General features: G+C 41.0%; 2 protein-coding genes across 2 annotated transcripts in view; both read right to left on the minus strand.

The window, feature by feature from the left end:
• LOC119654322 (titin-like) overlaps positions 1–13345 on the minus strand; it is a 383147-nt gene that overhangs the window by 247523 nt on the left and 122279 nt on the right. The gene's annotated exons all lie outside the window — the stretch shown is intronic.
• Positions 4658–6116, minus strand: LOC119654323 (uncharacterized transmembrane protein DDB_G0289901-like). Its single transcript, XM_038059650.1, has one exon. It carries the CDS (start codon positions 6085–6087, stop codon positions 4780–4782), a length of 1308 nt encoding a protein of 435 aa, XP_037915578.1. The 5' UTR covers positions 6088–6116; the 3' UTR covers positions 4658–4779.

A 13345-nucleotide genomic window follows, 5' to 3' on the forward strand; every position in this document is an offset into this window, starting at 1 on the left:
GCTATTTATACAAATCTTAATAAATGGATGTAATTGCTCGTATCAGATAATAGTGAAATTATACTGAAAATTTCCATAAAATTTCTTCTTTATCATTGTTTCATTGCCTAAACTGAGCGAACTATGCATTTCTTATTATATTTATTCTACGAAATAGGCTGAATAATTATAATTCCCTAAGTTATCTTGGAATTAAATTAAGAAACATCCCACGAATATTCGCTTGAGTAAGAGTGTAATTTATCTAGAGCATCTAAGTGCAGGTAGCAGCGGCATAATTTAAACTGTGCGGAAAAAATGAGATGCATTCATACTGATAATGTTTAAAAGTGAATCGTATACTGTTATGTAATGTACAAGAACTTCAGACCATGGCTTTGTTGCACTGGAAATAAATGCAAACGATTTCTTAATTAGACAAATAATTTCAAGGCAAACGATTAAGCTTAATTTGGATAGGGCAAATTCTAAATGCTGATAAAAATGAGGAGATAGATGAAGTGGTGTCAATGGTGATTATCGAATATAAATAATACCGCCATATATCTATGTGGCAATTCTTATAAAGGATCATAAACTGATACATTCGAGTATCTAGTGCATCTGTCGAGATGAAGCTTCTTCTTACAGAAAGAAAGTACCCGAAATTTGTTTTGGCAGGAAATGTCTCTTTTAGGTTGTTGGATTAACCTGTTCTTTGGGATGGCGAGGATTTTTGTTGTTCTGATAAGCTGTAGCTTAGCCCCGAAAAATGACTATTTGGTTGGTCGTTGGAATCATCAAAAATCAAAAGGCGCTAAATTGGATCCTTGGGAGATGACACAATAGTACGAGTCAACAGCTTGGATGCAACGGGAAAAGAAGTATAACCTAGAAGGTCTAGTCACACAAAAACTGCCCCCGGCTACATACGGTTCCGGTATTTCTATCGCAGATCATCCCTAGAGACTCCTGGATGGATGAAAGTATGTATTTACAGAACCGCGAAAGAAGAACCAAGGCAACGAATATTCCTGACTATCTACGCGATACGGAAGAAAAGAAGAAGAAGAAGAAACATACACAAAACGATTTTAGATTTTCTTCCACATTGGAATCCTAGTACTGAGAAAGACGACCGAAAGATATAAAGCAATAGAAACGATTTCTGATTTTTATTTTAGCCATCATTGCTTTGCTGGTGGTCAAATGATCGTAAGGATCACATGACGACACAAATCCTGTGGAACGTCTCCTATATTTTAACATCGACAGCTCAGCTCTGCTTTTGAATCCTCCCTCTACCTCCACGCGATGACCACGGGGTGTTTTGCCATCAAAACAGTAGACGGAGGAGGGCGGAAGTGAGCTTTACGCGCCTTAAAATGGGAAAAACTCTGCACACCGGCCCTCCTGGTAGGAGGCAGGAACCCAAGATACAGCCTCGGATTGGACAGATCAAACGACAATGTAAAATGAACTACTCTTTTGGGTCTTGGAATGCGCGATTCCTTTTTCGAATTGTGCAGCTTCTCCGGAAAGTATTCAAAGTCATTAACATCCACGCGCTCCAAGAAACGAAATAGCTCCAGAGCAAAATGAATCATGGCGGAACTTACACAATATTTACCAGCGACAAAGAGCGAGGAAGCAGAGAATTCGGTGTCGATTTTGTCACAAACAACACATTTAGGCAGCTGGTAGCTGATTTCAAACCGATTAATGAACGAATCTGCTTAATCCGCTTGAAGATTAAGTTTCTCAATGTGTGGTATATCAACTACCATGCATCAACGGAGGACAAAGATGATGCCATTAAAAACGGACACTATCCCTGACTACCACCACCCTACCAATGACATCACGCTAAACGCTAAAATTTCTAAAAATTCGTTTCCGACTAGGTTCACAGTCCAGGAGCGAAAGTCTTCGTTCTCAGGGTATATGTTGGTATCACGGGAGGTTTAATGTCAAAGGGAAACCACAACTGGATTTCAGAAAACGTGAACGACATCATTTTATCTTTCTCGCGCGCCTGTTTATGTTTAACAAACAGCGAAGACACGGTTCCTTCAAGAAACATGTGAAAAGGAACGGTTTGAGTTTTCGGCAGTCACCGTGGTACCAGGTGCCACATACGGAATCACCACTCTCTCTCAACCTCGGCTTTGCACGGGATTCCCCTTGAACAGCCAGGATAGTTAAATAATACATACCGAAAATTACCATCACAAGACCGGCTCGGCCTACGGAGTGCAGCGTAAACGTTCCAGCGATTCATCGACGAGCATTTGAGAGATTTGACTTCTGCTATGCCTAGATCGAGATTGGAGCAGTTCTCCAACAACGGATCAACTGTAGTTGAGAGTCATTAGATTTGTTGGTACAACGGAATGGGAATTATTGACTAGGTATCTAGCAATCAAGTATTAGGTCATATGATTGAAACAATGGAGTTCACCATCTTTACCGATCACGAGTCGCCAACTTTCCGCTAGCCTTCCATAAAAGAAATGCAAACTCACCATGTTAATTTCGTCACCTAGATTATATTGGATACTTTGCCGCCGATATCCAGTATGTATTCCGTTTCGGCAACGTTATCACAGACGCATTATTGCGTGTTAAGACGAATAGCTCGAAATGCTATACCAGAAAACCCCAGGGCTAAAGCAATTTCAGGTTCTAGGGACGAACTGGAAGCTATGATGTGATGTGTCGCCCGACCTTACATCATTCATCCATTGCGAAAAACTAACAACTAACGCAACTTATTCCAATCCAGTGAACGCCACCGTTAAACGTTAGTAACATAGAGATATGCTAGGCCATCTGTCAAAACCGCTTGCAGGAACTGGACGCGTGGTCAAATAATTGTCAGTGGTCTTGAATGACTCGTAATATAGAAGCGTGATGGGCAACATTATCGAGGAGGATCCGATCTCGGAATAACAACAGGAAGGCTTCATCACAATGTGTGCCCCATGGAGAGATACCCCGAAAACACGGCGAAATAAGGCACATGGATTGGATTTTCTATTCGTTACTAGGGTGGCCTTCAGTAATTTCGTAAGTCACCACTAGTTCAATAATTATAACACCACAAATCGACAGCTAGAATCATTGCAATTTCCTCGCACGCAATCACTGGCAGAGGAGTGTTGTGGTGTGCTAATTACTTTCAGGCATCTACCTGAAGCAATAAGGTCAAGAGCTAAATCAACAAGCTTAACTACCATTCTTTCCTATCGAAATGATCTTCTCTCTAAAAGTTGCCTAATTCTTCTTCTTTTTCTTTAGCTTTTGTCCCGTTCACAAGCGAGGTCGGCTCGTCGTGAACGGCCGAGCCACTTTGTTTTGTCAAATGCCTGATCTGAATGCGATGCTTCCAAATCCTCATTCAGCGTGTCAAGCTACCGTTGTTTCGCCGGCCTTTTGGTCGCTTACCATGCATTTCGATGTTCAGATCAATATTGGCAAGTGACCATGCCATACTTAATATTTGACCAGAAACGAATAATCTGGTATGTTAAGAACTAAAGAAGCTACTACTCGTTTAAACACCCCGAAAATTGAAATAGTAAAAGGATGTTCGGATAGATCAGTGGTTAGAGTGCTAGGCTGTCGTACGAAAGGTTGCGGTTCGAATGTTACTAGTGACAGTGGGATTTGTATCGTGACTTGACGTCGAATAACAGACGACTCAGCTGTGAAAGAGTATCTGAATCAAATCAGACTTAATAATCACGGGAGAGGGCAATGCTGACCACATTGCCTCCAACAGGGTACTGTAATCCTGTAGTGTATCGCTACGGCTTCTGAATGAAGGGCTCTAACACACTTGATCCAATTGGGTTGTTGTAATTATTACGAAAATCATGGACTATTGGTGACAGGAATTTATTATATTAAAATTTTTATTTAATACTCAATTAATGAATTTTAATGAAAAAACAAGCTCCTCATCCATACGGATTAAGTGACCCGCCCCATGACAAGTGATATTAAAAAAAGGCGATTATGACAAGTAACTAACTGATAGCCATACAAACTAGGAGATGCGGTGAACTGCGAACCAAATAGAGAACTGTGGAAGAAGAAAAAACTGCGCGCGTTTGGTAGGAGTCGGTCCGAATCAATATCACAATCTGAGAGGTTAAAGGACGTGGGGAAAGAGTAGTGTTTCACGATGGATACGATGTCTAGGATCTCGAAAATCTGTATGCCCTGAATCGTAACAATGTAATAATCTGTAGCCCGAAACCATCCGCATCATCGAAAATGCGGCGTACCCCATTATTTCCTGCTGACTCCGAACCACTTCTTCATTAATTTTTGAAGAAAAATTAGTAACAAATGTCATTCTCCACTGCCAGGAATAGCTAGGAGCCGCCGTTGGAACTGTAGCTTTCTTTGATGAAAATGTAATCCCTCTAATAATATTAAATAGACCTCTTGAAACCCACATACTGAAGCAAGTTTTTAACCGGGGTCGCTTTCTTAAATGCTTCATTCTATGTTCCTTTTCCTACAGTTCAGCAGCTTCTGGAAAGGCAAAAGCTTTATCTACGACGAATTGTGGAAAGTATTATTTCATGGTCAAAATTAATAAGGCGTTGTTATAATCTTGGAGTTGGGGGAAAAAGCACGAAATGATTGAAAAGCATAAAAACTGAGATTTCAAGCAAATATGAACATTATATTTTAAATATAGCTAAACATTATCACACTCCACACACTCAAATAATAACTATAAACGATTATTCATAATAATACTGTAGACCAGGTCATTCAAGTCAATTATTTTTTCCATTGTTTTCCTCCAGTGGGTCGTTGCCAACCTGAAGATGCACCACCTTGGGAGGCCCATGGGCCAGATGAACTAGCTCCAGACTGCCACTTGTTCGCTGAGGCAGCTCCAGCATTTTGCCACGGACCACTTGAAGTGGCATCATTTTCCCAACCAGATGGGGAGCCACCTTGGGATGCCCACGGACCGGATGAACTGGCTCCAGATTGAAACTTGCCGCCAGAGGTAGCACCAGCGTTTTCCCATGGTCCACTTGGAGTAACATCATTTTCCCAGCCAGCTGATGAAGCGCCTTGAGTTGCCCATGGGCCAGATGAGGTAGATCCTAATTGTAGTTTACCAGCTGAGGCACCTGCATTTTGCCATGGTCCACTAGAAACAGCGTCGTTTTGCCAGCCAGATGATGCTCCTCCTTGTGTTGCCCAGGGGCCAGATGAGCTAGATCCAGATTGCAGTTTACCGAATGAAGTACCTGAATTTTGCCATGCACCGCTGGAACCGACACCCTTTTGCCAACCAGACGATGATCCTCCTAGGGTTGCCCATGCACCAGCAGAACTGGATCCAGATCGAAATTTGCCGGAAGAGATACCAGCACCTTGCCATGGAGCACTTGAACCTACACCTTTTTGCCAACCAGAAGATTGTCCTCCTTGATTTGCCCATGGGCCAGACGGAGTAGCTCCAGATTGCCATTTACCAGATGAAGCTCCACCGTTTTGCCAGGGACCGTTTGAAGAGCTCATATGTGCTGATCCAGCATCTGCTTGCAATATTACAATATCTCCACCAGTAGCATCATCAGCCCACTGATTACCACCTTGAGCTTTCCATGCTGATCCACTTCCATATCCGCCTGTGCTTCCTCCTTGTTGCCACTTATTTGAGTTACTAGCCCCTTGTCCTTTCCATATCGCTGCCGATGACCCAGTGTTCATTTGCCAACCATTGGAAGCACTATTACTTGATCCTCCTGCTGATGGCCAGGGTCCGCTACTAGCTCCAGATTGCCAACCGGCTCCTTTTCCATATCCTGAGGAAAGTCCTGCCCCTCCGGCAGCCCAAGCGCTAGACGATGCTCCTTCTGATTTCCAAGCACCTGCGTTTCCTCCCATTTGCCAACCACCGGCTCCACTGTCACCTCCTTGCCATGCATTAATACCGGATTCTAATTGTAATCCGCTTTTTCCACTGCCGCTTCCCTTTTGCCATGCGCCATTGCTGGAGCTGCCTCTTCCTCCTAGTAATCCTGCGGATGCCACCGCTAGTACGGCTAACAGACAAACGAACACTTTCATCTCGTTGTTAATTGTAGGAATGCGTTAAGTCAACTGATGCCAATTACATCCAGACTTCAACTATTTATACCACCAATTTAAAATGGGTATTATTGTTCGAATAATCCATATGATATTTGCACTTACTCCTCGGCTCAATTGTGCAATCGAAATGCATAACTTTTCATTCATCTTCCACCGCCAAAAAAGCTAAGAGCTTAATTTTTTTGGTACGCATCTGTTCCGGAACGGAATGCCATGCACAATAATGCACAAAATATTTACGCATTTCAATAAAAACCACTGGGTACTCATTTGGTGATTTATTTGCAACCATAGACATGAATACAGCCTCACATATCTCCAAGATATCAGGGGCTTTCGGTTTAGGAGATAATTAAATCTGTAAAACTTGAATTAAATAAAATAATCCAATTACGTACAATGCAAAGGAGATTAGCTGCAGATATCGTATTCAAAATACTGTCGGAAACTTTGTAACGAATCGTCCAATATAGTAGGTCATGGCTACGACTGGAAAAAAGATTTTTAGGGAGCTGGAACCATTTTTGCAACCCATGCTCATATCAAATGCAAATATGCGCATACTTTCGAGCTTGGAGTACTTTGCTCGTGGATTCGAAAGAATTTTCGAGCATCACTTGACTGATTGAATGAATATTCATTGAAAGGGCTCGGAAAATTTCTACACAAGATGATGGACGAAACCCAGGAAATCGTCTTACTCAAAGAGCACAGAAAGTATGTTTTCTAAAACGATTACGACTTGTGCTGATTGCACATTCTTGAGCCCAAATGAAGGGCAAATTCTTTTTATTTAAATCAGTAAATTTGAGTATTTTGAGGCACAATATCTGCTCGTTCATCGGATAACCTTCTGATCTTGTACAATAAATTAAATTGAATTATCCCCTCACTTGGTTTGTGTCTATTAATCTCCCCTTGAGTGGCTTTTATGAAACCACAGAACGCGAAAAAGTAATAATTATCAAATATGGAGCGAGAGGAGAATGCTTACCATTCAAACCATTCATTACCAGCAAATAACGAATCTAATGATTTAAATTTCAATCATCTTTAGTTGCGGGCAGTTAATCGCACGCATTCATACATAGATCCATTCACAATAATTTATGGTTTCAAGAAAAAATCATCCCCATAAATCGTGAAAACGTTACTTAATGCGCTGGAGCAGGCGTAAGCCGAATAAACAATGAATTAAGACTTGTAAGTGGATTGAAAAATGAAATTCAGTCAATTATCTAGAATTGCAGTAAAATCATGTCGATGATAGATAGCAGCATCAAAAATAAGATAAATTGAGTTTTTTGTAGTGAAAGATTCTTGGGACAATTTTGAACATGGAATTAAGATCATCTAACGGCTGTAAATCTGGCTCTATTGCCAAAGATTAAATTGTGTTTTCCTTGTAAGACCAAAATATTTTGGTCATTTGGAAATTTCAAATGAAGTTTCAGGATGCAAACATTGAATTTTTTTCTCTTTTTCAGCCTTTGTCCCGTTTAAAAGAGGAGTTGGCTTCTCTTGATCGACAGCACCATTTTGTTCATTCATTAGTTTGACCTGAATTTAGTCGCGAGGATTTCTAACGTATACCTTGTTGTTTCGATTCACCTTTTGGGGATTTCCCAAATTACGTGCCCATACCATGACAGATGTCTCCTTCGCAATTTTTCCACGGTCAGTGCAACCCCATATCGCAGACGCTCTCATTTCCAATATGATCTCGACGTGTTACATCACTGCCCCAACGCAGCATCTTTCACTCCATTACCGCCAGGCGCCGTTCATTGCCTTTGATAGAGATCGACAGGGTGGACGACTCTGTGATACAAACATTCAATATTCTGTATAATTTAAATGTTAAATTATTGCAGATGTGAAAATGCACGCATTACCAATTGAAGCTGGATTAATGAATTTTTGACGCTTTATTTGAAAAGGGCAATTCAAAACCACAAAAAAAAGTTGGGAGAAGTTCTTGCTTCGGAATTTTCATCAGGAGGGGTCTTAAAGTCCTAATCATCTACCCGACGAAATGTATAGAGGAACAAAAATGGTCATATTGAAGCCTAGATCTCAGGGTGAAAACAGGAATTGTTGTGAACGATCTGCGCACTTCCTTCTTCTTCCTTGTGCGGAGTAAATTTCTTAGCAACTCAAAAAATTAAACCTGCTCGTATCGACTTTGAAAATTTATGATTATGTCTGTACATCTTATGTTTATAAGGCAAATTTCGAGCCAGCCTCATAGACATTTATGCCTCTACAGAGGAAACTGTGCAGTCGTGGGACACATTGTAGTATACCAATAACAATGCGCTGGAAGAAGTCCAAAACCAAAAGTGGGTCTTATCGCAAGCTTCGTCGAACGTACAAACGACTTTATAAACAGAAGATGGAAGACTAGAAAAACCAAAAATAAAGTCGAAAAAACAGAATTTCGCCAACTAGTCAGAATGAAGTCATATACATTTAAATAATTCACCTGAGAGAAAGAAGGAAATCTGATTTCCGACCGTCTACCCGAATTGAAGTGATAGATTGAGTATTTTCATGAAGTGATAGACCTGCCAACTAAAGAAGGCGGACAAATGTCTGTACAAATTTCTGTTGCAGACACTTTAAGAGTTCCGGATCGGGCGATCAACCTCAACCAATGAACAACACCTCGAGAAAATCAAAGAACTTGTACTTATTAAGTGTCAAATGATTGACCTTGGTCTTGCTGTTGCTATTTCGAAAGGATGTGTCAACACCATTTTGAAAGATATTTTTGGCCTGAAATGTGTTGTCTCGGCTAGTGCCAAAAACCACACAATTTTTTTTTGAAAAAGAGCGCCGCATTAAGATCTATGAAGAGATGCTTCCTGGACTATAAACCGGTCATGAAACGAGTTATTACTGAAGATAAGACATGGATTTATGTTTACGACCCGGAAATGAACAACCAATTTTGTGAATATCGTGCAAAAGGTGTAGTCAAACCAAAAAGATCGCGCTAAATCAGAGTTATGTTGACAGTTTTGCAAACAAAACCTTTTTAAATTCGGTTCAATGTCTGCCTGTCTGTCTGTCACAGGCACTTTTCTCAGAAACGGCTATACCGATTGACACAAAATTTGATGAAAAGGTGGTACCTGTAAACCCCCAGACATGCAGTGATTGATATCTATCTACGTTGAGATTTAGGGGGGTCCCCATGGGAAAAAAAAAATGTTAACCGAATATAGTCATGTAGGGTATCAAATGAAATTAATTAGTACTTTTCGAAGCCGGTCTTAGTTTTGAGATTTGTTAAAAAGGCGGGGAGTGGGAGGCGTGCAAAGTGACGATTTCCTTAACGGACCCATTCTCAGAAACTAACCAACCTAAAAATCTGAAAAAAAATCATGAAGCTGCCTCTATATGGTACCCAGGCTTCAAAATACTCTCCATATTGAAATCTGTTCAAATTAAGTTAATAATAATATATTCCCATATTTTTGAGAAAATCGAGTAAAACCCCTCTTAAGTTTATCTCGGAGTTATAAAAGTTGGTAGTAGTATAAAATATAATATGAAGCATATTATCTGCAAGTCTCATCTGATCTGAGTACTAAATCTGACATGCTAAATGCATATTCTTAACGGGCTAGCTACAAATGGGATAGTTCTACACTCAAATATACTCACACAAGAAGCAAACAAAACCTTTCATATCTGAAGCGCCCAGCTGTATATTCAGAATTCCTTACATCCGGCCAAACCGTCAACAAAGGTTATTATTTGAGTGTTATGCGTCGTTAAGATATTTACAAGAGGAAGCCTGAATTGTGGGCAGAAAATTGTTGATTTTTGCACCTCGATAATGCGCTTGCTCACACTGCATTCATTCTCGCAACTTTTTCACCAAAGAATCGATGCATACCCTTCTAGGAATACCGTATTCGGTTGATTTAGCACGGTGTGATTTTTGACTTTTCCAGAAACTCCAAAGACCACTGTGGGGAGATTGTTTTGAGGCGATAGAAGAGATAGAACCTGAATTGGTACGAGCTCTGAAAGCCCTCTTGGAAGGCGACTTTAATTTTTGTTTCATACTATTTACAGACTTGAAAATCGCCAGGGAATAACTGAACACGGTCATCAGCAAATTCGGTACCGAAATTAATAAAATTTACCAACGTGCTAGATCAAATCAAAGGAGCAATATCACCCTCAAACCTTTCACCATCAGCAATAGCTTAAGACAAGGCTAGTCCTCATCATACACCCTTTTTAACGCGCCCCAAGAGAAAGTTATCCGTGATGCGCTGCGAGAGGAAGCAAACGCAAGATGTACAAATTGCTTTTATTTCTATCTAGAAGGTAGCGGGAGATCTTGGGCAACAGATTACTGGAGTCAATACCATAAACAAAACCAAAAGCAACAAGATCCAATGGCATTGATCATTTGCAAAAAAAAAATGAAAATAGAGGGCTGTAACGGCGGAATATTTGCGTGCTTCCATCTGTTGTGAAGATATTCACTTGCTCAGCAATTAAGATCCTCTTACACGACCGTACTATCACCCTTCGGATCTTTGTGGAGAAGCGTGCAGAAAATAGATCCCCAATCCATCGATTTCGAGAAAGCTTTCGATATTGCCGGAGAAATTAATAGCTATTATCAGAGCAAAAACAGGCCGAACATGCAAAATACACGTACTGTATATTCAGGTAATATCTCAGAGAGAGAGACGAGTCCGCCAGGATTCCCTTTTGTCACCGATATTTTTTCTTCTGATATGGATGGGGTTCTTCAAGCTATCTTGATCAAACAACATGGAAAACTTCAATAAACCATAACGTCTTTCCTTAAGACCGCGACTACGCGGATGGTATCCGCTCTCACGGGGTCATTGATAAGTAGAATCGCTTTGGAGTCGGCATTAGAAACGTTAGATCTGCCTTCGAAGCCTTGGCGAAAAACTCCAAATGCAGATATCTCAACACGAGATTGATGACGTTACTTAAAAGATCCTAACCTTTGCAACGTGTCATCGGGGTACGCTGAACTGATACTATTGCACTCAAAGAACTCCGTTGGCGCACAGACCAGCCAATTTGATTTTTTTGGTATACAGAGGGTGCCAACTTATTTAGTCAATTTCCATAAAATAATGAAACATTTGAACAATATTTCACGAATACGAGTACACGATATCTCGAAATAGAATCATATGAAACACAAAAATCAAGATGCATTTGTTAAAAAAGATGTTCCTCGAGGTAACCCTGAAAGGATTTCTTTTCGTCGATGGAAATATTTGGCCTGGGGCAACGGATGCCCAAATACTCATAACATTGTCAATTTTACTCCGATCGACTTGAAATTTTGATCCCTTTCGAGGCCAATGTCAGCGCCTCTCTTGTTAGTCACATCAAGAAGACAACACCTAAACCTACCGCTGATCGCAAAACGGTCGATCTGATTGCTCGTACAGCGCCGATAGCTTGACACCCAACTGACCTTATGGCAGGCTCTGTGTTCGAACAATGTGCCATCAATGACGAGACGGTGGAAGCTGCACGAACTTTCCACCATTACCGTTACGATCGCCAAGACCGTGCTTTCCAATCACATGCCCGAGGTGTTGTCAGATCCCACCTTAGCATTCAGATCATCCATCATGATCAGAAAGTAGTGGCGACACGCGTCCACAGTAGGCGCATCGAATGTGCGAATCGCATTGGATTCGTGAACCGCAGATTGGACGCACCCATCGACACTAAACTGGAGCCAGCACATCTGGCTACTTAGCAACGAGGCCCGGCTGTAGCAGTCGACTCACCGGAACACGGAGTCGTATTATTTATCCAAATACTAAGCGCATTTCACCCGGAATTAAGTGAAATTCTTTCTGGAATTTCGATACCTACAGTATTTAATGTGTTTACTGTGGGACGCGTGTCGCTACAATGTCACCTTTAAGAAGCCTCCCCTGAACTACGTTTAATTGCTCATAGAAAGCAACGCGCGCCTTGCGGTGGTCGTCAGAAGCAACCTGACATGGGATTCGCTTCTGCTACCATTTGGCTTTCCACAATACAAAAGCACACTGCCATAAGTGTGGTAAGAGGGAGAGGAGTACTCTCCGCTCACGTTGGAGAAAGCGAACATTCTGAGGACCCTCGCTACCAATGTCGAAAAGCGTGCCCACATCCCAGAAACCAATCATAGTCCATTTTCGATGGCAAAAGATCCTTGCCGTGAGGTCGAAGCATTGACGTTTCGGTAGCAACAAAGTTTCAAAATTTTCAGGTTGCACCCGACAAAGTTTCAATCCCCAAAAAGCAGAGAAGAATTTAAGTGTACTCTTAAGCCCCCAGGTTTGACATACGACAATATAGTGTAACATAAATAAGGCATAAAAAAAAAATTCCACTGGCCACTGCAAAATAAATCTAGCAGTAACTGCCGACTCCTAATCTGAGACATGAGGACACTATTTTAAACGAATCTTTTTAGACAATATGGACATGTTTCTCGGTCTCAGTTGATTTCCTCGAATGTCCGATACCCTTCTTTCTTGCAGCGAAGTTCAAAATCTTAGAATTTGCACTGAAGCCATAACTTTCACCAATCATAACTCTGTTAGTAATTGTGCGGTTTCTACCAGGTAGGATCATGCTTTGCATCATGAAAAGATAAGATAAGATATTATTATAAACTTTATTTGAACAGATATCGGTATGAAGTGTATTTCGGAGCCTTGACACCGTATAGTGGCCACTTTGTGATTTTTTCAGATGTTTCGGGTGATTCTAAGAATGGGCCCCGCTCCCTCTTTTGCAGCAAATGGCAGAACTGACGCCAGAATTGAAAAGTACTGATCGGGACCTTTCATTTGCTACCCCACATACTTGGAAAATTTACACCCCTCCCCTCTTGAACGATGTAACTCACTGAGCATTCACAGTTCCCACCTACCTACCAGATTTGATGTCAATTTATGGAACCGATTCTGAGAAAAGTGCGTGTGACAGACAGACAATAAACCGATTCTAATAAGGCTCTGTTACACATAAAACGTTAAAAAAGACAGAAAAATAGAAAAAGGAAAAAACAATGCCTTATCGACACCCGAATCTTAACTACGAGGCTACCACATGTTAAATATTCATGCAAGGGTTGCACATGTATCAAACCAATTTAAGGGGGTTTTCGTCATTCTGACCCGAATTAGAATTTCCAAGATGCGCTAATCTCAAA

The sequence above is a fragment of the Hermetia illucens genome, chromosome 4 (assembly GCF_905115235.1).
Source record: "Hermetia illucens chromosome 4, iHerIll2.2.curated.20191125, whole genome shotgun sequence".
NCBI lineage: Eukaryota > Metazoa > Arthropoda > Insecta > Diptera > Stratiomyidae > Hermetia > Hermetia illucens.